This window comes from Lathyrus oleraceus, chromosome 4 (assembly GCF_024323335.1).
Source record: "Lathyrus oleraceus cultivar Zhongwan6 chromosome 4, CAAS_Psat_ZW6_1.0, whole genome shotgun sequence".
Taxonomy (NCBI): domain Eukaryota; kingdom Viridiplantae; phylum Streptophyta; class Magnoliopsida; order Fabales; family Fabaceae; genus Lathyrus; species Lathyrus oleraceus.
The window spans coordinates 261438892-261463312 of NC_066582.1; the positions used below are offsets into that span (position 1 = coordinate 261438892).

General features: G+C 36.8%; 4 protein-coding genes across 7 annotated transcripts; 1 reads left to right on the forward strand and 3 right to left on the reverse strand.

The window, feature by feature from the left end:
* Positions 1 to 2182: 2182 nt before the first annotated feature.
* LOC127136976 (uncharacterized) lies at positions 2183 to 3197 on the forward strand. The gene is made up of 2 exons (XM_051063477.1): positions 2183 to 2842; positions 2922 to 3197. The coding sequence occupies exons 1-2, from the start codon at positions 2702 to 2704 to the stop codon at positions 3195 to 3197; spliced, it is 417 nt and encodes a 138-aa protein (XP_050919434.1). The 5' UTR covers positions 2183 to 2701.
* Positions 3198 to 3861: 664 nt separating this feature from the next.
* On the reverse strand, positions 3862 to 5142 carry LOC127136977 (uncharacterized). The gene has a single exon (XM_051063478.1). The coding sequence runs from the start codon at positions 5140 to 5142 to the stop codon at positions 3862 to 3864; it is 1281 nt and encodes a 426-aa protein (XP_050919435.1).
* Positions 5090 to 15429, reverse strand: LOC127074983 (disease resistance protein RPV1). Of its 2 annotated transcripts, XM_051016412.1 has the most exons (5): positions 14786 to 15429; positions 13524 to 14619; positions 11135 to 11410; positions 5356 to 5530; positions 5090 to 5268 (listed from the first exon to the last, which is right to left on the reverse strand). In XM_051016412.1, the coding sequence occupies exons 1-5, from the start codon at positions 15295 to 15297 to the stop codon at positions 5252 to 5254; spliced, it is 2076 nt and encodes a 691-aa protein (XP_050872369.1). In that variant the 5' UTR covers positions 15298 to 15429; the 3' UTR covers positions 5090 to 5251. The 2 variants fall into 2 exon arrangements, with proteins under 2 accessions (XP_050872369.1, XP_050872368.1); XM_051016411.1 differs by lacking the exons at positions 5090 to 5268; positions 5356 to 5530 and adding an exon at positions 10372 to 11051 and having other exon boundaries at positions 14786 to 15424.
* Positions 15430 to 20203: 4774 nt separating this feature from the next.
* Positions 20204 to 24421, reverse strand: LOC127074984 (pentatricopeptide repeat-containing protein At2g22410, mitochondrial). Of its 3 annotated transcripts, XR_007786155.1 has the most exons (3): positions 21922 to 24421; positions 21325 to 21396; positions 20204 to 20451 (listed from the first exon to the last, which is right to left on the reverse strand). XR_007786155.1 is itself a non-coding variant. In XM_051016414.1 (2 exons), the coding sequence occupies exons 1-2, from the start codon at positions 24351 to 24353 to the stop codon at positions 22449 to 22451; spliced, it is 1821 nt and encodes a 606-aa protein (XP_050872371.1). In that variant the 5' UTR covers positions 24354 to 24421; the 3' UTR covers positions 21773 to 22448. The 3 variants fall into 3 exon arrangements, 2 of the variants coding, with proteins under 2 accessions (XP_050872371.1, XP_050872370.1); XM_051016414.1 differs by lacking the exons at positions 20204 to 20451; positions 21325 to 21396 and having other exon boundaries at positions 21773 to 23746; positions 23831 to 24421; XM_051016413.1 differs by lacking the exons at positions 20204 to 20451; positions 21325 to 21396 and having other exon boundaries at positions 21773 to 24421.

Genomic DNA, 24421 nt, shown 5'->3' on the forward strand with positions numbered 1-24421 from the left:
CATCACATTTTAATGAACAATTCATTTAAAATCGATGTCGCTTTTCGTATCAACACTTGACACTTTTAAAGCACTGAGTTAGCCGAACGGGTGAAAATTTCCTTGCGTTAACCGGTTAACCATATGCGTTAACCGGTTAACACTGTTTGAAATCTGGAAAAAAAATGTTTTCTGCCTTGCGTTAACCGGTTAACACTGTTTGAAAATGTCTTGGAAAACTGTTTTCCGCCTTGCGTTAACCGGTTAACCATATGCGTTAACCGGTTAACACTGTTAAAAACTCAAAAATTATTTATTTAGCATTGCGTTAACCGGTTAACCATATGCGTTAACCGGTTAACACTATTCCAAAAAGTGTTTAAAAAGCACAACTCTTGTGCAGTCAAACCCCAATCGCATAACTCTCTGACAACACAACCCTTGTGTCGTCACTAACCCTGATGCACCAATTTCAGACCGTCAAACACATCTCGATTGTTAATTCAGTATGATTGATCAACACGTCATTGCTTCACCATACTAATGTCGGATCAAGAAGCAAACGACCATTGATCGCTCAAAGGAAAACAATCACTGAGGGTTTGAATGAACGAAACGAGAACACTATATCATATATAATGTATTTTGCATCAGGATTACATATATCACATATATGTAACTTGATCGATCTCAATTTAACCTTTGATTCATTTTGTCTTTAATCATATTATTACAAAACAAAAACAGTTATCAGATTCATGGTTTCGTAAGTGGCTCTGATACCACTGTAGGAGAATTGTCATCCAAGGCGCAGCGGAATTTAAAAATTTCTCCATTTAGTGATCCTTACGAATGGGCATGATCAGTGATAGAATCGTTACCTCTTGCGGCGATTCAAACCTTTGGTGCAGATCTCTTTAAACGACCAAAACCTTGGATACAAATCCACGGGGCGATCACGAACGTTGAACGATGACAACGTCTCTACTCAGTCCACACGAACGGATTCCTTCAATCGCAGTGCTAGCTGTTATGAATGAAGGCTTTGAGTGAGAGAGAGATACGAAATTCCAACTCTTCAGTTTTGTTTTCTGTCTCAGTGAGAGTTACAATGCTTCTACCCAAGGGGTTCTATTTATAGAACCACTTGTGTGGGCTTCAAGCCAAAAAGCCCACTTAAGTGCATTTTGGCCCATATCTCACAAAATGCCAAAATCACTTAAGTATTTGGTACCTTACCATATTTCGTATTCTACTTCAGTACACCGTACCTTACGATGTTCCTTAATTATTCTATCTCTCATCAATCCGTCCTTTGTGTGTGACCCTATAGGTTTTCGCGGCGTTGGCAATTATATTAAATCACGCATTTAACATAATAAACAGTGAGCGGTATCTAGCAACACATCACTGCTACCCAAGTCACGAAAATGTCATGTGATCTGACAAAACCTCCTGTGATAATAATTATGTGTATAATTACCCCTTTGCCCTTATGTCTATATTGAACACAAGGTATAGACCGTGTCACCCTTGTCCAGTTCAATATTGGGCCCATAGACATTTATCCTGTTACGCATGATTGGCAAATTCCATCTAGGACACTCATGTCCCTCAGCATGCTTCGTGGAGTACCCATCAACTGTCTTTATGGTTATCCAGTTACGGACAACGTTAGATCAGCAACAAAGCACTCGACTCTACATCTAGGATCCATAGTGGTTTCAGGTCGAAGAGTGGTATACACTATTATCACCATGAGAATAACTTATGACACTTTGCATAACTTTCTATATAGTATTCTCATAGCGGGTCAATCCGGTATAAATATTACTCCTAATATTCATACCTATGTTTAAGACTTGATAACTCTTTATCCATGATCCATGAGATGTGATCATCAGTCTACAAACATAATAGTCTTAATGCTTTAATGTTATCCCACTTCACATTAAAGCTCGACTACGGATACTTTAAAAATAGTGCCCTTATGTTTAATGTGTTCTCATGATTAAGTCACACTTAATACATTAAACGGACTATCTATTCTAGGGACTTTATTAATCAACCATAATAAAGAAAATGCCTTTTATTATAAATAATTCGATACAAGTACCAAAAGTATTGGCCTCTAGGGCTTACACCAACAATCTCCCACTAGCACTAGAGCCAATCAGGCATACCCCGTATGCCCATTGATCTAGTATGACCATCATGCTTCTGCCGCGCAAGAGGCTTTGTCAGTGGGTCAGCTATATTGTCAAGTGTAGGTACTTTACATATTTTCGCACAACGCCTAAGTATGTGTTTGGATCGTTGGTGAGATCTAGGCTCCTTAGCTTGTGCGATAACACCATTGTTATCATAATAGAGACCCCTGTAATGTTAGCGAGTTTAGGGTTACCCCCTGGTAAAGTTATTTTTTCAATACCCCCCTTATGTTATGTAGATTCCTTCATAGAACCCCCTAATATCCAGGTGGCATGGAATCTTGGTTTTTTATTTCAGACGTGGCTTTTTAATTTTTTTATTTTCACATGTGAATCTTCATTAGGTCTCCAGCATGGCATAAACTAGAAATTAGGGTTCCAAATCCATCCCTCTCTCTCTTCGTGAAATCCATCCCTATCCCAAATCCATCCCTCTCTCTCTTCGTGAAATCCATCCCTACCCCAAATCCATCCCTCTCTTCATCTTCGTCCGTGTCCCCTTCATCTGGGTTATGGGTGGCAGCAAGGCATCTTCCACGAGTGAAGTTGGAAACGGCTTACCAAGATGTGGATGCAATGAAACCATGAAGTTGTTGGTCTCCAAGTCAATTGAAAACCCCGGTCGCAAATTTTGGAAATGCAGGAATTATATGGTGAGCAATTTTGAAGCATTTTATTATTTTGAGTTTGATTTCGAAATTAATTGTTGGTGGTGTTTGTCTCAAATTGCAGAATGGGTGCGGTTTATTTTTGTGGGATGATTTGGTCAGTGAGTTTGCAGTGAAAGAAACCAATCCGTCCGGATGCCGCCAATGTGAAGTCAACAAGGCTTATTTGATTGAATTTGCTAAAGAGATTGTTGAGGAGATAGATTGCAGAGTCGGAAAGCTTAACAAGTTAGAAAAACTGAAGAAAAAGATTGCAATGGAAAAGAGGAAAAATTTATGGTTAATGTTTGTAATTGGTCTGTCATGGATGTTGATAGCAGCTATGGTTAAGTTAGTCTAATGAGTCTGTCATGTAATTGTTATGTCATTAGTGTTTTTCAGCAATGTAATGTTGAACTTGTAATGTGTTCATCAATGAAATGTAATCTGTTCATCAATCTTAAACTGTCAGTGCAGCATCATTATTTGATTAAACTTTCAGCATTCAATCTACCAATAATGACAGAAAAAAGTTATATCATAATGAAAGAGCAAAATTGCAAAATCATCAGAAAACTACAGAACAATTTTATAGTCAGTAATTCTAAAGAAAATATGACATAGTAAACATATAAATAAATTGAAATATATTAATGTAGTCTATCTCTTAAACTTTTTCAGTGCAGAATTCAAGGTGAATGTAATTAAATACTTTGGCTTTTTCTTTAGGTCCTGCAGAATTCATGGTTTTGTTGTAAGATTAGTGCACAGACTAGCCATGGCTCTCTGCAGAATTCATGGTTTATGAAAAACAAGAAAAAAATGTGACAGACTAGCCATTGTGTTTTATAGACAATACACACCAATAATGTTAAACTGATACATTAGAATTGATCATCACAGTAAGTGCATATGTTTGTTACAAAAGGATTACAAAATACATGTCTTCAAAGATCAGTTGGCATTACAAAAGAGTTTTCCAAAAGGATTACAAAATACATAGCAGAAACATAATAATCAGTCCCTCATTTTGAAGTGGGTATGTCTTCATTTTCTGGTAGGGTAATTGGTTTGTCACTAGATATTCCTTCACCTGTTATGGGTCTTTTAAACCAACTCAACTTGATCCTCTCACTTTGCCTTCTTTTGATGATAGGTTTTTTTTCAACCCTTTTTCTGGATTGTTTTGTGATTGAGGCAGCCACACTAAAGCCTTTCTTACAGCCATCAAAACAGAAATAAAATGACCCAAACCTTGGTTGTATGGATGGACTAGGTCTTTCTACATTTATCTTCACAGTGTTGCCATGGTTTACCCTTCTTAGTTCTTCTGCATACCTCCATATGGAAGCATACTGATTGTCAGCATCACCTTCAATTATCTTCTTGGCAATTAGCTTAGCCCTCCATGCTTTTGCAACAGTAATACCCACAGAATATGTTTGCCTCATATCTTGGATGATGTCTCTTATCCTGACTGTATCAGAAGTTTGCATCCTCTTTACCACATGCTTGGCCACCCACTTTGAGCTAGCAGACTTGTTGTTCAAAACCCTAGCACATGTGTGCTTATGTACAAGTGTTTTTATAGCAAAAGTCTCCTTGTGGCCCACCTTAGAGCATAAGACTAAAAACCCACATTTATGCTTACACACCACCCTTACCCTATCTCCCTCATTTTTCACAAAAGAAATTTCCCTCCCATTAAGCACTGACCACTCACGGATAGCTGCCCTAAAGTCATCAAGTGTGTTGAATTCCATACCCCACTTGAATATAAAGTCTTTGTTTAGATGCTCTTTCCTAAACCTAGCATACTTGGGCCTTTCTTCATCACAAGAATCATCTGGGTCAGAACTATTCAACTCATCACTATAGTATACATCATCTGAATCCATACTCTTATTGGGCTCCTCCATACTGTTATTGGGCTCCTCCCTAATAGGCTTAGTAACATCTATTCCTTCAAAACCATCAAAGTAAGCAGTAGCTCTTTCATCTTCACTGTCATCTAACCCCTCTACCTTCTCCTTATCTAACCCATCAATTCCATTATCAGGGGGGTGGTCATCATCATTCACACATTTAGGTTCCCTATCAGCCGGGTCCATGTTCCCAGTACTATGTTCAACATACAAATCTCCTTTCACATTCATTGCACTAAAGTATAGAGCAAAATCATCAACAACATCATCATCTTTCCTAATCAGAAAAAAACCATCTTGAATTTCTAAAACTTTTGTCCATACCCTAACACAATCAGCCTTATACCCTAACCTACTCAACAACTTCTCAATGTTATCCATGTTCCAATTTGAAACATGTATCCCATTAACTGTCGTATCCGTACCCCCTCTGTATATAATTTCTTCTTCAAAAACCCTGTAAAATTCACCCCCATGGTGGAGTGTAACACTAAAGTGTTGTGAATCCTGTCAATATATTATACCCACATGTCAAAGATTGTTGATTTCAAAATTTTACCCTACGACATTGATGAACTTCAAATTTTTACTAACCTCGGACTTTGGACACTTCACTGAGCTCGTCTTCACTGAGCTGGATCGCTTCTTCGTATTCGCTGAGGTTGTCTTCATCTTCGTCTTCACTGCGGTCGTCTTTCTCGTTTGCTTCGTTCCCTGCATTCTTCTTCTTCGTCTTCGTCTTCCCCTGGAAATTTCGTCTTCGTCTTCCCTGCTATGTTCAGAACCCTAATTTTCTAAGGGGGTATTTGAAATTAAAAAGTGTAAAATGACACATAATCACTTTAACAAAATTAAAAATATGCCAGGTGTAGGACCTCTTATTAGATTCCATGCCACCTGGATATTAGGGGGTTCTATGAAGGAATCTACATAACATAAGGGGGGGTTTACAAAAAATATTTTTACAGGGGGGTAATCCTAAACTCGCTAACATTACAGGGGGGAAAAGTGTATTTAACCCTAAATAATTCGATACAAGTACCAAAAGTATTGGCCTCTAGGGCTTACACCAACAATCTCCCACTAGCACTAGAGCCAATCAAGCATACCCCGTATGCCCATTGATCTAGTATGGCCATCATGCTTCTGCCGCGCAAGAGGCTTTGTCAGTGGGTCAGCTATATTGTCAAGTGTAGGTACTTTACATATTTTCGCACAACGCCTAAGTATGTGTTTGGATCGTTGGTGAGATCTAGGCTCCTTAGCTTGTGCGATAACACCATTGTTATCATAATAGAGACCAATGGGATCCACAATGCTAGGGACTATGCCAAGTTTATTGATCCAAACAGCTTCCTTTGTTGCACTTAAGGTAGCAATATACTCGGCCTCAGTTGTAGAATCAGCAACTGCATCTTGCGTTGAACTTTTCAAGCTCACAGTGCCACCATTTAAGCAAAACACATATTCAGATTGGAATCATTCATATTAAAGCGTCTCAGCACTTTGTCTATGTATGTACTCTGACTTAGGCCAAGCAGTTTTGTGATCTATCTCTATAGATTCTGATTCCTAATATATAGGTTGTTTCACCTAGGTCCTTCATAGAAAAGCATTTCCCCAACCAAGACTTTACTTGTTGCAGGGTAGGGATATCGATTCCAATGAGTAATATGTCATCTACATATAATACCAGGAATACGATCATGCTCCCACTAACCTTCTTGTAGACACAAGTCTCATCTTCGTTCTTGATGAATCCATACAGTTTTACTGTTTTATCAAAACGAAGATTCCATGAGTAGGTCACAGGCTCATCTTGATCCATGAGTAATACATCATCTTGATCAGATATCCATATATCTCAGGTAGGTGACATATCCTGCCTGACCTACGCTGGTCTTGTTCTATTTGAGCAGGTTGCTCTTACACAACTACTTGTGTTTCCTGCTCTAATTCCTCCATAGGTGTATCGATACTTTGTGATTCTTGAATTTCTTCAAGTTCTACTTTCCTCCCACTGATTCCTTTGGAAATAAAATCCCTTTCTAGGAAAACTCAAGTTCGATCGACAAACACTTTGCCCTCATAAGGATTGTAGAAATAATATCCTCTTGTTTCTTTAGGATACCCCACAAATAAGCATTTGTCAGATTTGGGCTCAAGCTTAGTTGAAATTTGTCGTTTCACATAAACTTCGCAACCCCAAATCTTCATGTAAGACATATGTGGTCTCTTACCACTCCATATCTCATATGGTGTCTTTTCACCCTTTTGGATGGAACACGGTTAAGTGTGTAAGCTGATGTCAATGGTGTATGTCCTCAAAAGGAGTTTGGAAGATTGGTGTGACTCATCATGGATCGGACCATGTCCAACAGGGTTCGATTTCTTCTCTCAGATACACCCTTCCATTGGGATGTGCCAGGAGGAGTAAGTTGGGATAGGATCCCACACTCTTTCAGATGGTCATCAAACTCTATGATTAAATACTCACCACTTCGATCTGATCGAAGAGTTTTAATATTCTTACCTAGTTGGTTTTAACTCGTTAGGTTTCACCCTTTTGTATTAATGTTATTAATAGGCATTTCAAGATCAAGGACATATAGTCCATTGTTCATTTGTGCAGTAGCATAGAATATATCATTCAAATAAATTGAGCAACGGAATTATTTAGAAATGATTGGAACAGTCGTAGTAATGGTTAATTCAACTATTGTTTGGATTTGGGATTGTTATAGAAATAGTTGGTTATTTTGAAATGGGTGTAGTAATGGTTCCAAAAGGAATGAAAGGTGATGGTGGAGGAATTGGTTTAAGAGAAATAGATGAAATAGTAAGATCAAAACTAACAGAATTAAATGGAGTCTTAGTTATAGGAGACTTACCATGTGGTCTAGTCTGAGGGGTGGTCATGTTAGAAAGCCTAGAAGTCTCAGATATGACAGTTTCTACTTCTGGTCTCATTGTGTCTCTCAGAATCTCAAAAGTCCTAGCAACCTTGGTGGGGGGTCTGGTAGTTCCAGAAGGTCCATCACCAGAAGATTTAGACTTCCTCTTTCTCTTGAGAGAGTACACATCAGGATGATGATTTGGGAGTTCCTCATAAGAATATGCAATTGGAGTTACACATCTTGAGATCAAGACTTTGAGGACTGATGGGAGTAGATAATATGTGTCGAAAGACTTTGATGCATTATGTGAAAGAGAAAAGATTATGCATGAGGTGGTGTCATCCTACACTCCACAATAAAATGGTATTGTAGAAAGGAAGAACAAGATCATCATGAATATGGTAAAAAGTATGTTAAAAGGAAATCATTTACCAAATTAGTTATGAGGTAAAGTTGTGTCGATTGCAACATACATCTTAAATAGATGTCAAACGAAAAATATAGAAGGAATCACACCAGAAGAATGTTGGTTTGGTGTCCAACCTAGCTTAAGTCATCTGAAAGTGTTTGGATCCATAACACATAGACATGTGCATGATCATTTGAGAAGGAAACTTGATGATAAGTTGACCCAGATGATCCTGATAGAATATCACTCGACTGGTGGATACAAATTGTTCGATCCCTTGAACAAGCAAGTTGTGATCAACAGAGATATGATCATATATGAGTTGAAGGAGTGTGATTGGAATGACACTGTCAAGAAGGATTCAATGAGAATTTTATGTGATGAACCATCTAGTGAAGCTGATAGTGGAATTTGACCAAAGGGTGATATGGTAAATGATGAAGGTGAGCTGATACATAGTGCTTTCTATTCATATACTAGCCAATCGATGTAATTGAGGCATTAAAGGACTCAAAGTGGATGCAAGTCATGTTAGAGGAACTGAAGTCCATATAAGTAAATAAAACCTAGTTTCTAGTTAAATTACCACAAGGTAAAAAGACAATTGATGTGAAGTGGGTTTAAAAAGTGAAGCTAAATCCAAAAGAAAAAGAACCAGACACAAACAAATACTTGTAGCCAAAGGATTCATTCAGAGAGAAGGAATAGACTTTGATGAAGTTTTTGCACCAATTTCTAGCGTTGAAACAATTAGTTGGTTATTGGTCTAACAAACATGAAAAATTGGTATATGTGTCAGATAGATGTGAAATGTGCATTTCTGAATTGCCTCTTATATGAAGAAGTTTATGTAGCACAACCAATTGGTTTTGTAAAACAAGGCCAAGAAACCCAGGTATACATATTGCATAAAGCCTTGTATGGACTCAAACAAGATCCAAGAGTTTGGAACAAGAAGATAGATGGATTTCTAAGAGAAAGAGAGTTTATAAAGTGCACAATTGAGCATGGAGTATATGTTATGAGAAGCATGAATGAACTACTTATATTATGCCTCTATGTCAATGGCATGTTGATAACAAGTAGCTGCAAGAAGGAGATCAAAAAAGTGACATGAGCAAGGAATTCAAAATGTATGACCCGAGAAACATTTAATATTTCCTTGGAATTGAATTCCACAAGAGTAGTAGAGGATTAATGTTGCACCAAAGAAGATATGCAAGAGAGATACTCAAAAGATTTGAGATGGAGAAATGCAGTGCAACTTCGACACTAGTTGAAACAAGATTGCAACTGACAAAGGATCTAGACGAAGATGATGTCGATCCAACTCAGTATAAAAGACTCATTGGATCATTAAGATACATTGTCATAAAAGGCCTGATCTAGCATACAGTGTAGGTATGGTGAGTAGATTTATGCAAAGGCCAAAGGTATCCCACCTTTTAGCCACAAAGACGATACTAAGGTATCTCAAAGGGACCCTTGACTATGGCATTTTATTTCCTGTAGTAGATGAAGGAAAGAAATGCAAACTAGTGGGATACACCGACTAAAGTTAGTGTTGTGATGTTAAGGATAGAAAATCCATTGTTGGTTATTTGTTTATGCTAGGTGGTGCACCAGTTGCTTGAAGCTCATAAAAAGAGTCAGTTGTAGCGTTGTCATCATGTGAGACTGAGTACATAGTTGTCTATCTTTGTGCATGCCAAACAACATGGATGGTAAATCTTATCAAAGAGATTGCAAATGAAAGTCATTGAGCAATGATCATGAAAATAGAGGTGCTCGTATTCGACAAAGAATCGAATACAACTAGTCGAAGTCAGAGTAACTAGTATTCGACAAAGTTGGATAACAACTTGTTGAAGTTAGTTAATCTGTTTGAGATTGCTTGATAGGTAAACAATCTTATTATAAACAGGGAGGTACCCTACACTTGTAACAACACATAATTTTTCATTCAATAATACTTTCTTGTTCCTTTCTCCAAAATCCAATTTTTCTCTCTTCCTCTCTTCAAATCTTTGTGCGATAGAATCCTCTTACAACTAATGTGCGGTTGAATCACTCGAGTGAAGCACAAAAATCGTGAATCAATAAAAAAAAGCGATTGAATCTTGTTCCATCACCCAACAAGTCTTAGAAATACGAACATGAATCATATTTAAGTTTCATGAACATGAGTTTCGGAATCGTGAATTAAAACATAAACACGAGCAAGAACGAGGTAGACCAAGGAATGAAACTCTGACCTAGGTCACGACCAGGAGCAAGGAATCTGAGAGGGATTCACAAAAAAAATGGAAAACTTAAACTTGTGAGAATTTATGGATGAGAATAAGCTAATAAGTATGAGCATTTACAACTATTATTACGAGTCTAATTTCTTAGTCCAAACTAGGAATGAAAAACATATACAATTAATAAGTTGTCTCATTTTCCCAATAACCAAATGAGAACAAAATCCTTCCCTCCCTTAGAAAACCTACAAAATCTTCTGGAAAACTACGGAGTTCTGTGCAGCCAATAACATTGAGAATAGCGGGAGTTTTCAATTCACCTATTGTATCCGGAAGAGAGACAAGACTCTGGCAATTTTCTAAATCCAAAAGAAAAAGGGACACAAGAAATCCAAGTGAAGATGGTAGTTGTTTTATACAAGTCTCGTCTAAAGAAAGCACATTTAAGTTTTCCATGTTTTCCTCAAACTCTGGAAGATGTTCAAACTCACTGCAACCGGAAAGACATAAAACCTTCAAGGAACTCATCTCTATTTTGCATGGAAGAGCTTTCAGCCTTTTGCAGTCTTTCAAATTCAATAGAATGAGTTTCTTGTGGCTTAAAAGGGAGGGATGAATCTCAGTTAAGTTTGTACAGCTTTCAAGGACCAATAGTTCAAGATTTGGAACACCAGCAACGTCCGGCGATTGCTTTAGAGACTCCGAAAAGCTCAAATTGATGGACTTTAGATTTTCAAAGAACTGATTAAGATTAAGATTCCTATTAGATTTAATTTAAGTGTTACTATGATGATAATGAACTAATTTAAAAAGCATAAGTTTACCTGTGTTCCATGCCAAAGTTGTTCTATTTTGCTATGCTGCAATTTGAGGTCAACAATTTCATCCAAATGATTACTAAGTGGCAGGGTTTTCAAAGGACATCCTCTCCACTCAAGAACTTTTAGTGAACTAGGGAAGCAATTGAAGCCCTGGGGAAGTTTTATTTCACATAATTTGAGTAATCTTAGCTGACTTAGTTTGGAAAAGGCTTCAACGTTCCACCTTGCTTCATATGGTTGAACTAAGTTCATAGCTATGCCTTCAATTTTATCAGTTCCCTATAAAATAATAATCATAAAAAAAACCATAAACTTACCGATAGAACTGTGTTATATTGACATTATAAAATGAGCAACAAAATTCAACAATGTTTTAGATGGCTAACAAGTGTGTAACAAGGTGTCCAATTGGAGTGTAGGAATGTAGATGGGTTAGTTTCTTTGCATTTTGCTTGCCTAGCATTCACTTTTCAAAATCACCAAGCTTGTCCTAATGTGGAGCTCATGAGCACTATTACGTTTTCACATGCTAAGGGTTCTCTTCAAACTTTCATTGACTTACAAGATACTCAAACAAGACATCAAGCATCACACCTCTCCACCAAAGAAAACAATGTTGGAAATGTGATTGTTGCTCTTATGGCAGACCTTGCTCCTAAGACAAAGGTTCTTAGTGATGGTAAATGGAGTGAGAAAGAAGCTCCAATCCTAGTTCCAAGTGATATCACTAGCATCAAACTTGGTGACATCATACCAGTCGATGCTCGTCTTCTAGAAGATGATTCTTTAAGGGTTAACCAAGCAGCATTAACAGGAAAGTCACTCACAGTCGGTCACTCGACATCCAGAACAAGAAGTTTTTTCAGGCTCAACATGCAAACAAGGAGAAATCAAAGTCGTTGTTATTGCAACCGGTGTCAACACATTCTGTTGACAATACAAACAATGTTGGACAATTCCAAATGGTTCTCCAATCAATTGAAAACTTTCGTATCTGTTCCATTGCAGTTGGTATGTTAGCTAAGATTCTAATCATGTGTCTTATTCAACATCACAAATATTGCGATGAAATTGACAACATTTTAGTCATTTTGATTGGTAGAATTCTTATTGTTATGACAACAATTCTGTTTGTGTCAATCGCTATTGGTTCTCATAAATTTTCTGAACAAGGTGCTATTAAAAAAAGAATGACTGCCATTGAGGAAATGGTTGGTGTAGCCATTCTTGACAGTGGAAAGACAGAGACTTTTACCCTTAACAAGTTTCTCATTAATATGGACTTGATTGAAGTTTTTATTAAGGGTGTGTATAAGGAACATGTGATTCCTCTTGCTGCTAGGACTGCTAGGTTGGCCTCTTTCACTGAAGCTAACTCTAATTACTCCAAAGTTATGCTATACAACCCTTTTAGAGGGTGTATTAAAATTTGGAAAGGTTGGAATAGCTTCCACAACCTTGAGGACAAGGTTGGTCTTCATGGGGTGGCTAATGATACATGTCATATTTGGGTTCAATGTTTGCTGGCAATGCTTTAGAATGAGGGATAGCTTATATCAAGGTTGTTAAATTTGAAAGAATAAATATAATTAGGCACAAAAAGATGGGAAGGTTATGGTCTTGTTGCATATGGTTGGCTGAAGAGCTTGTATCAAAGGTAGCCGCTTTTGGAGTTACCAAAATTGTGACCTCAGTAACCGAAAGAGCAAAATTCAAGTTTTTTACTGTAGGACCTTATGACTACATTACATCAGTGAGAATTGAAAAAGGGAAACAATGGGATCCTGGTGGATATTTGAGTACCTCTATAGCATCTATGGTCACCATACAAGCAGTAAGGTTCTATGAGCAAATTTTACAACCTCGAGGACAAGATGTTTTTGAAGGGGTAGGTAATGATAGGATCATGGAATTAATTTGAGCTAATTTAAATATTTAAGTTAGAAGTTGAATTTATCTTAGACTTTTATTGTTTAATTGGGCTTTTTAGCCTTTAGGCATTTTGCCCTATTATCCATTACTAGCTCTATATATGTACTCTCAATGAGAGATTTAGGATTATGAAATGAGAAATTAGTCTTTTCTTCTTAGGAGGCTTCTCTACCCTCGAAGTAGAGTAATCAAATTTCCCAACCATAACATAGACCTGTGTTATATTGACATTATAAAATGTGCAACAAGATTCAACAATGATTTAGTTTCTGTTCTTAAGTTGTGGTGGGTAGTGAGTTGTGACACATTGTTATTTTATTCATCACATACCAATATCATTTCTGCAACCATTATAGGCTGAAAAAAAAACTAAACAAAAATTCAATTTTCTGTGCATGATTTTATTTGCATCTCAGTAACACCAAACATTCAACAGAGATATTGATAATTTGGAACATACCTTATTTTTTGTCAATACTTGATCAATATCTTTTTTAGACCATAACCTAGTACGTTTTCCAGGATCATTTGGAGATTCCTGAAACACAATATTTCTTCCCATTTCTTCAAGCAAATCATGCATCCACAACTTTCTGCCCCCCCTATCATAAGTTACCAAAGATCTTTCAATCAAAATGTCAATTCCAATTTTAGGATAGTCACCACAATCTTCTAATATTTCTATTACCTCATCTATCTCCATTCCTTTGAAGAAACAAGCAATATCTAGAAACATATTTTTCTCCATAGATTGTAAACTGTCATAGCTTATTTTCAACGTATCGTGGATTTTAAAGTGAGGAACATTTCTTATTTGTTCTAAAGCACTACGCCAAACCTCAACACTTCTTCCATGAAAATGTGAACCCAATACATCAAGTGCTAATGGAAGACCTTTTGTATATTCAACCACTTCTTCACAGAAACTCAAATACTCTTCTTTAGGTTCATTCTGTTTAAAGGCTTTCAAACAAAAGAGCTCAAGAGCTTCATTTTTTACTAACCCTTTAGCCTCATAAGTTTCTTTGACTCCATGTGTCATTAACAAATGCTTATCTCTACTTGTGATTATTACTCTACTTCCTGGACCAAACCATTCTTGCTTCCCAGCTAAATTCTCCAGTTGGCTTAATTCACTTACATCGTCAAGAACAAGGAGAACCCTTTTGTTGCTAAAGGAGTTTGCTAATATCTTTTTGCCATCATGAACATTATAAAAACCATTGCTTCTTATATTAAGATGAGAAACAAGTTCCATTTGAAAGTGAACTTCACTTGTCTTGGAAACTGTTTCTCTAATGTCTGCAAGAAAACAACTAACCTCGAATTTTTTTCTGATATCTTCATAAACTAATCTAGCAATAGTTGTCTTTCCTATGCCGCCCATGCCCCATATGCCTATGAAGCGAACGTCGTTTAACCTCATTCCTAGCAGTGCATATACTTCCTTTATTCGTGAATCAATTCCAACAAAGTTATCTGTGCAAACCTGCAATGTAGGAATTATTTTTTTCTGAATATGGTCAACTATTGTTTCCACCAATGATGCCTCATGCCTGCATAGAGAGGGAGGAAAAGGAGACTTGTGTTAAACCATAAGTAAATTTAGCAACAGATTGAGAAAACATTACAACATTTAATAACATTTTATACAATGTTCTATCATCTAAATCAACAAAAATAAAAACAGTAAGTGAAAAACTAAATGATGAGGCAGCTAACCAGCCCTTGGAGTCCCAACCAGAATAACTAGCAACTTCTCTTAAAGCATCTATCCACCTTTCAATTTTGTTTCTATCTTTTCTGAATTTTTCTTCATGTTTTCTAAAAGCTTTAGCAAAGCTTCCTCTCTGATGCCTGACATCAGAGGGATCTACGCCGTGGAAGATCGGAAAAACAGCTTGACCAAAACTCTTGTTGCATTCAACAATCTTTTGTAGCTCATCCAAACACCATGTTGAGGAAGCATAGTTTGGTGAGAGAATGATGATAGCAAACATAGACTCTTCAATTGCTTTATTTAGTTCTATTGATATCACTTCACCTCTCTTAAGATCATGATCATCCTTGAATGTTTTGATCCCTCTTCTTTCCAGTGAAGCAAAAAGATGGTCAGTGAAACCTTGGCGAGTGTCTTCACCTCTGAAACTCAAGAAAACATGGTTAGTCCATTTTGATGTTAGGATGGAAGGTGAAGATGAAGAGGCTTCATCTTTCGTGGTGTTAGATGCCATTCAATTCTGAATTATCCTTGCAATGATACTGCTTTTTGATGTCAATGCAATTCAACTTTTTTTTAAATAAATAAATTATAAAGTTGACTACACAAGTATGAACAAAGACATAAGTCTATGTAGGAAAGAGCATAGAAATTTGGTTGCTTTGAAATCCTCACCTACTTTACTTTGTTTTTATAATTTGCTAGTCAAATAAAGTTCATCAATAATTCAATATTATTTAACACACCAATCCTTTTTTTTTCTTTAATATTCCTTTGACTTAGTTTCTTGAATTATGCATTTCAACACACTAGGAGGAAGTATTTTGCTCCATCGTCAGCATGTAATAGAAAAATGCATGCTTTCAACATTGGAGGTAAAATAATTTTATCAAGTGGCACATGATGAAGCAACATAAAATAAATACTATTTGTTTTAATTAATTAACTAAAAAGTTCTATTTTTTTATATAAATTATTTTTTCCTTTAAATTTTCATTTAAAAATGTTACAGTTTTAACTTTATCCTTCATTGTACATTCAACTTTATTTTATAATTTTAATTTTACAATTTTATTTTGATTTCTTTTCTCATAATTTCATATTTTTCTCTTAATTTTACACTCAATTTAATCTTATAAATATTAATTTAGTAATTTTATCTCTTCATTTGATAATATTCAATAATTTTATTTTATTAATATTAATTCAAATAATTTAAATTAATATTTTAAGTAAAATAAAATTAAATAAAAAAATATTATTATGAGGTAAAGTTGTGCGATTCAATATAAATTTTTTAGAGTTGTAATATTAAAATTAAAATTGAATGAATTGTTTCAAATAATATGACAATGATTTTCACAAAAAATTTTAACTTAGGTTGCACCATTTAAGGTGCTATAAGAACATAAGACAGCTTAAGGAGTTTAGCCTAGAGCTAGATATATGGGTCGAGGTCCATAGATCTTTCAATGGAGATTTCATAATGTACCATATATGTTTCTTAACCACCATGCGAAAATACTTAAATGTTTCTAGATTTCGGAGATACATCTTCTGACATATCTAAGTCCAAATTAACATTAAAATATTTCGGAGATGCATCTACGGAATAATGTCGAAGATGCATCTCCGGAACGATTTGGAGCTTAAATCGCGTCAGAAAACCCTTCATCTTCCTCATTTCTCACATTTCTCAAAAAATACTCTAAACTCTCAAAAAATTTTCTCATCAACAAGTCCAAAATCAAGCAACCAAGGTCAAAGGAACTTCAATCAACATCAGAAGCATCATCCAACACTAAAGTAAAATGAAAAATTGTAAGTTTTTTTTAGATTTTAAATAGTTTTTGAGATTTTGTGTAAATGAGTAGAAATTGATGTATAAGTAGGGGTGTAAACGGATCTGAAAAAATCAATTAAACTGACAATCGAAATAAAACCAAACCGAAATAAAACCAATTGTTTTTGGTTCAGTTCTAAAACCAAACCGAACCAATGAAAACCGATGTGATTTCGTTCGATTTTCGGTTTAAATTTTTAAGAACCGCCAAACCAATGAACCGAACCAATGAATATAATTATGCTCTAAATCTTTTATTCCACCTATCATTAAGCCCAAATTTTGTATCAGTCCAATCATTCTTCATCTTTGTTTATACACTTCCTTCCTTTCAGCAAAATACACATCTAGAACCAAACTCCAAAACATAGAAAGTAGAAATCATAGTCAAATTTTTTTTCACTGAATTGCTGCTCTCGTTGCCCGCCATAAGTGTTTCTCTCTCTATCGTCGTTCTAATATGTTATGGTCGCCTTCTTCATGTTTAAGTTCTCTTGGTTAATTTTCATTTTTTTTTTATCTTTTTTGTTTCTTCTTCTTCAACAAAATTCCTTCTAGTCTTGCTACAAAATAGTTTTGATGCGTATTTGAGGTGGGAAGCATGTTAATTGATGTGTGTTTTGTTGTGTTCTATTTGTTAAGCTTTCAAATTTCTTTCCAACTTTTTGATGTCGTGTCAACTTTTATGACAATGAATTTATTGCATGATGTAATGAAAATCTTGTCACTATTTCGTATGGATTAAGAGAAACTTGAAATTTATTTGAAAACATAGAGCTTGAAAAAAATTACATGAAATGTATTATTTTAAAAACTAATAGCATAAAATATGCCGAAAAACACGATAGTGGAGAATATACCGATGAATATAATATTTGAAAAAAACATTGTAAACCGATCAACTGAACCAAACTAAACCGATCAACCGAACCAAACCAATTAATTTGGTTCAAATCCATTTTTGAAAAATGTTAAAAACCAAACTTGTTGTTTGTGGTGTTGTATGCTTCCACTAATTATTTGCTTTACTTTAACTTATAGGTATAATGGCTGATAGACACAATAGACTGAGGCACAGGAGGATTGAACAACATGCATCAGTGCGGCGGGAGAAGAGTCAGCGAGTTTCTCTATCTTCTTCTTTCCCGTAGGAGACAGGTTTCACCTACCGACACATTTTCCCCTCCATCCTCCCGCAGGCGCCAGGTTTCACCTATTCAAGCGCCTGAGATACCCGAGTCACCAATTGTGCCAGAGGCACAACTGCCACCTCCTACTGTTGATGTTGCTGAGTTAGTGCCACCTCTAGAGGGTGAGGCTGTTGCGGATGCTAAGCCAGAGGCATTTGGAATAGGCCTTGTTTGTTTGTCATTACTACCTCTGTATCCAGACCATACTGCCAAACATATCTGGGTCGGAGAGGTAGCATTAGTTGTCTTCATTGTTTTCAATTTATGTTTATTTTAATTGACAAATTTATGACATTGTTTTTTATTTTTTTCAGGACCGTGATCGGCTGAAGTTTATTAACCACGGGCGGAAGATTATTGGCTTGCTTAAGCCGAATGAGGAATGGTTTCAGGTTGTTTTGTCCTTATCTGGCTTGAAGGACTTGTGCATGGTCGGTTATACTACGGTGAACCACGGGATGCTTAATGCATTCGTGGAGAAATGGCACTCCGAGACCTCGTCATTTCACCTCTCGTTTGTTGAGATATCTATCACACTCAATGATGTGTCGTGTTTGCTACATCTTCTGATTAGGGGCGACTCCTAGATCATAGGAGGATTACCAAAGACGAGGCACTCGTGATGATGGTAGACTATCTGGGGAATGACCCAGTAGAGGCGAATGAGGAGTTGGATAGGACCAGGGGGCTCATGCTAGGTTTGAATATCTGAGGTAGATATCTAAAGAGGAGCTTCAGATAGCCCATCAGGCTATAGCTGATGACGAGCAGGTGGGGCTCCATAGAGAGCATGCTATGAGAGCATACATGCTATATTTGGTTGGCACTCCGATATTTGTGGACAAGAGTGCCACTTATACATGTCATATACCTACGGTATTTCGAGGATTTCGAACAGATCCATGAGTACAATTAGGGGCCGCTTGTTTGGTTTACATGTACTCGAATTTATCAAAGGGGTGTAGGGTGAAGACGAAGTAGGTCACATGCAGCATCATACTACTGACAGTAATATTTATTGGTCTTTTAATCTTTGTGTGTCATTTTTATTTCATGTTTACAACGCCATTACTTATGACTCGTATGCTCCAAACATTTTAGGCTTGGATCCTCCAGCACTTCACGTGCATCTCTGGTTGGGCGAAAGTACCGACTTACACTGAGGATATAACGCGTCTACTGCATTTTTCCTGCTCATAGGGAACCAAACGATAGAGTCGTTCAGAGTGTATCTTGACCGCTTGGTTGCCGAGGACATGCATTTCAACAGCTATGTCGACCACCGTAAGACGCGGCCATTTGACGAGATAGTGTTATACTTTGGATGGTTGGCCTACGGATCACGTCTCACTACTCCTCATCTGCCTGAGCGCGTCATACGACAGTTCGGCTACACTCAAACCATTCTCAGACACCTTGTTGTATCTGCTCCTTCTGTTTTGACACGTAGATAGATGGATGACATGTTTGATGATTATGAGAGTCATCTGGTACCGGAGGAGGCACAAAGTACCATAGCCCCGAGCGACTAGAGCTACGTGGATGGGTACATCAGGTGGTTCTTCAGGGTGTCACATATGCATATGGTGCAGACTGCTCCAAGAGACCCACCTAGGCCAGCTCATTAAGAGATACTAGAGGAGGAGCAGGCATAGTTGGATCATGCTGAGGATGTCTTGCCTAGATGTCTCGCATTGTGGAGATTACGCAGACAAGCATTGATAGAGGTATCTTCCCTGATTCGTCTGATGTGATGCAGGTCCTAGATGCCATCATGACGGAGGCACGGGGGACATTGATGTACCGGAGACAGCGTCAGAGGGCGGGGGGTTCGATGGCCAAGGAGGCCGAGGAGCCAGTGGAGGCAGAGGCGATGTAGTCCGACATACACAGTAGTGCATTAGTATTTAGTAGTAGTATTATAGATTGTATTATATTTTGACATCATGCTACTTTATCGTTGTTCTCGACTTTTTTTCCATTTATTGATCTTTTATTTATATATTACATTTTTGGACCATTTGGATTTATGTTTGTCATTGTTTGTATATTGATTGTATGATTTAAATCTTGTTATATAACATGGTACATAACGCTTATAAATCTTCATCTGAATACGCGTAAATAAAACATAACATGAAACATGTTGTTCTTATAAATCTTCATCTGAAAGCGTAAATAAAACATAACATGAAACATGTTGTTCTGATATGTTACGGAGATGTAATTCTGTAAAATAAATGGAGATGCATCTCCGAAATATTTTAACGTTCACTCATAAATGCATACTTATATCACAATGCAGTAATCGAAGATTATGATCAAATAACTAGATTAAAATTTGAATACGGCTAAAGATAGATTTTCATAATGCAAATATGAATTTGATTGTCACTTGTAAATGAGTCTAGTGATATTTTAGGTTCACATCCAATAGTAGACATCTATAATCTGCTTTAAAATGCAACAAAAGCTAACTAGGACAAGAAAATGCAAGATCCTCTGAATACATTAATGGACCAAGTCCACAAGAACCCAAATGCAATACCTCCTTGAGTCCTGAATGGCTTTCTTCTGCAACATGAAACTTTGCATCTTTTTCCAATATAAGTTTCCTGGCTTTGCTGATTTCTTCCTGCATCTCGGTTTGCAAGACAGAAAAAGCATATCGTAAGAAACATTATTTTTATCAAGCATGTGCTAACAAGATTCACGAATAATTCTGCTGCTTTTTAGCAAGCTAAGATCTTGTTAACACAACACATAAAAACAAAATATGTATAACGTTATTAGTGTCGATGCAATAATTGTATAAAGTCTTCCTACATTAAGGCCACACAACATGCTTCATACAAACTATAAACAATCGTATACAACTTCTTACACACATGTTTATCTATTATTGTCAACCTTAAAAATGAGTTGCACGTATGACATAAATAAATTTGAGGTTCAAATGATACCATTAGTCATAACAGAGAGTATAGACTCTTTACAAAGCTCAGTCGTGAAGGAGTGCATCATATATTTAAGCAAATATTATTCTGCATCACAATTTATTTCTGGCCCGTTTTCCCCTCCATTAAAGGAGAGTAAAATGGTACAGCAGGCATCCAATAAATTAGTTCTAAAAGGTAAAGAAATTGAAATTTAGCATATAGAAGTTTTTGCTCATGAAAGAAAAATAAGTAACACTCATCTGTTTCTCCACTATATATTTGACATCGCCTCTTTCGCTCATTGACTCAAGCCTACTTATTTCACTCTTTGTAGCATCTTTAATCTTAGGTCATAATGATTTTAGAAAAGTTTTCCCTTTTACCTTTAAGAAAGGTTTCTTTTATGCTAACAATTTAGGTGGTGGGTGGCATCAGAATATATATTAGAATTGAGATAGGACGTTGCCTAAGTCATTCTAACAAACACTTTCGCCATACAGCAAATTTGGGATAACAATAAATGTATATGCCAGTCTTGTAACGCCAATTTTCAGAAATTGGTCATCTACCTTTTCCTTCTCAGTCTGTTCCTTCAGCCGAGACAACTCCAACTACTTGTATTTTGCATCAAATAGCATTTGCTAAAGAGAAAAACAGAGAGAATGATAACAGGTTATATTTGTAACTATTCTAAATAAAAACTAGCCACAATTTGTAAATTTCTAAATCACAAAAGAAACTTCATAACTACTACCAACATGAACTTGAGATGATTTATCTCACTTTGATTTTGTACATTTGGAGCCTGCATAATGAGACCAAGTAAAATAGAAAACTGTATAGGTCTCAAGAAGCTATAAATCCGTCAAGATAGAATTTATGGATATTTAGGAGATGGATGGCCTCAACATCCATATACCAAAACACCTACATAGCAAGGTGGGCATTCATTACTGTGTCTATTTCTAAGAGATATATATTTCTTTAGAGTGAAAATTTGAGTTGAAGAAAGGTAGCTAGATATCAATTTCTTTACTCACTTGCGTAGCATTATAAAATTTAGCAATAGAGAAATACGGCAATCACGGTATCAAACAGACATGGAACAGGCAAGTATTAAAAAGATAACACTTCTTTTTCCACACTTTTTATTCGTTTCTTTTTACCCAATATGCTGAAACTCATATCACAAGCTTCTGTTGTCAGAGGCATAATTGTGGCATTCATCACAAAGATATGAAACTGCATCTTCATCTGAATCTAAATCTCCAATTAGAATAAATTTGGGACCCTTTCTTCCAAAGATAAGTTGGCTGAAGTTTCAAGATTTATCATATCCCTGATGTCTACAGAATGAATAATTGAATCAACTTTGTTCTCAGAAAATTCAGAGGTTCAGAGAACATCTATATCTTCTAACCCACCGTAGCATGTTAGATAGCTTTGACTCCAGTGTCAAGGTCAGGATCATTAAATGAAATCTTGGAATGGTTTCGCATGGAATGAACTGCCAAGTGCCAATGGAAAGGATATATCTCAAACCATTTTCCCATTTAAGTGTCCCGAGCTGACACTCTGTCTCAAAGATGATTTCTGTTGGCATGGAACTTAGGCTATCAATGTTGAATGTCTGTAATAAGATTAACAGTCACATAGGAAGATCAGAGGCCACCATGTCCAGAACTTCCTTTTATTATCCAGAGTTCAGTCCTATATTAATGTCCCCAAGCACCAGCTCAGCGGTTTTGGCTTCTGGCACAAACTTGTGAAGAGTTCCATTCAGTTCCACATAGCTCAAACCGGACGGCTTCTGTATAACAACATTGTCTATTGCTTTTCTCAAACATGCAGCTTCATCATGCTGATCCATGTCTGCTAGCATGTTAGATAGAATCACATAGCCAGCACCGTGATTGTGCTCCAACTCAAGAAGCTCATAGCTGGCAAGTCTAGCTAATGCAACATCTCCGTGTACTTTACAGGCACTTAATAGTGCTCTCCAAATGACAGCATTGGCCTTAAATGGCATCTTTAGAACTAAACGATGTGCTTCGTCCAGACGGCCGGCCCTTCCAAGAAGGTCAACTATACAGCCATAATGCTCCATTTCAGGATTAACACCATAGACAGTTAACATGGATTCAAACAGCTTTTTGCCAGCATCGACCAAACCACAATGTCCACAAGCACTTAAAACTGCTACAAAAGTGATTTTGTCGGGTTTTAATCCTAATAACCCCATTTCTTCAAATAAAGTTAAAGCATGTTCGCCGAGGCCATGATGAGCAAGACCAGAGATGATAGAATTATACAGAAAAGTTGTTTTCACATCATCACTTATTTTACAGAACACATCCAAAGCAGTGTCAATGCTCCCGCATTTCGCATACATATCAACAACAGCAGAAGTGAACCCACCACTCAGACCACATATCCAATTCTCACCAGCATATTGGCGGTGAATCCTTCTTCCCAACTCAAGGGCGCCTAGCCGCGCACACGCAGAAAGAGCAGCAACCACAGCAACCTCATCCGGTTTCATCCCCAAACCTTCCAACTTCACAAACAATTCCAATGCTTCTTGAAAATATCCAGCATGAGAGTAACCACTAATCATGGCAGTCCAAGAAACCACGTCTCTTTCACTCATTTGATCAAACAATCTTCTAGCAACCTCAACTTCTCCTCGCAAAGCATATGCACTCACCAAAGAAGTCCAAGCTGCAATAACACCCTTCCCATCTTTCATTCCACTCACAACCCTCTCAGCCATAACCAAACACCCACCTTTTGCATACATATCAACAAGTTTATTCACCAACAAAACACTATCACCAAAATAACCCAGTTCTCTATAAACCAAACCATGCACCTCCCTCCCAATCCTATAATTCTCCAACAAAGAACAAGCAGACAACAAACCAACAAAAGTATACTCATCCGGCTTAACGCAAAACACCCTCATTTCCTCAAAAACCCGGAAACAACCACCTACAAAACCCGCATGCACAAACCCATTAATCATCGTATTAAACGAAACACAATCTCTAACAGAACTTTCTTCAAACACCTTACATGCACTATCAACACCCCCAAAAACACAATAGAAATTCAACATAGCATTGTTAACATAAACATCAGAATCAAACCCATTTCTCACAACATGACAATGAACCTGAAGACCCATTTTAGGACTAGCACTTATCAACAAATTAGCACATGATTTGAGGAGAAAGGGGAAGGTGAATGAATCAGGGGATACAGAACAAGAAAGCATTGATTTGAAGAGAGAAAACGGGTGTTTTGGTGGAGAATGAAGGTTGAGAGAGTAAGCTTTGATGATGGCGTTCCATAGAAACAAATCGGGGTTGGTGATTTGGGAGAAGAGGGTGTAAGAATGGCGTAAGGATTGTGAGGAGAAAGAAGAGGCGTAAAAGGAGAAGAGAGTGGTGGAGAGGAAGAGATTGTTGTGGCGACCAGTTACTACCATGTGAGCGTGGATTTGAAGAGCTTGTTGCATGGTTTTGCATGATGATAACAATGATTTTACACATTCGTTGCTTCGAATTCGTAATGATAGTGCGTGTTTTGCTGCCATTGTAGCATAACTGTTTGGAATGGTTGCAAACTTTTGATTTTAAAAATTTGAGAATAAAACATGTCTAG

Excerpts from the sequence above, each read along its gene's own strand:
- LOC127136977 (XM_051063478.1), bottom strand. The coding sequence starts at position 5,142 with ATGGATAACATTGAGAAGTTGTTGAGTAGGTTAGGGTATAAGGCTGAT.
- LOC127136976 (XM_051063477.1), top strand. The coding sequence starts at position 2,702 with ATGGGTGGCAGCAAGGCATCTTCCACGAGTGAAGTTGGAAACGGCTTA. Across the intron at positions 2,843-2,921 it reads GGAAATGCAGGAATTATATG|AATGGGTGCGGTTTATTTTT; the intron begins GTGAGCAATTTT and ends CTCAAATTGCAG.
- LOC127074983 (XM_051016411.1), bottom strand. The coding sequence starts at position 15,297 with ATGGCATCTAACACCACGAAAGATGAAGCCTCTTCATCTTCACCTTCC. Across the intron at positions 11,411-13,523 it reads AAGTATTGACAAAAAATAAG|GGAACTGATAAAATTGAAGG; the intron begins GTATGTTCCAAA and ends ATTATTTTATAG. Across the intron at positions 11,052-11,134 it reads AACTTTGGCATGGAACACAG|TTCTTTGAAAATCTAAAGTC; the intron begins GTAAACTTATGC and ends AATCTTAATCAG.
- LOC127074984 (XM_051016413.1), bottom strand. The coding sequence starts at position 24,353 with ATGGCAGCAAAACACGCACTATCATTACGAATTCGAAGCAACGAATGT.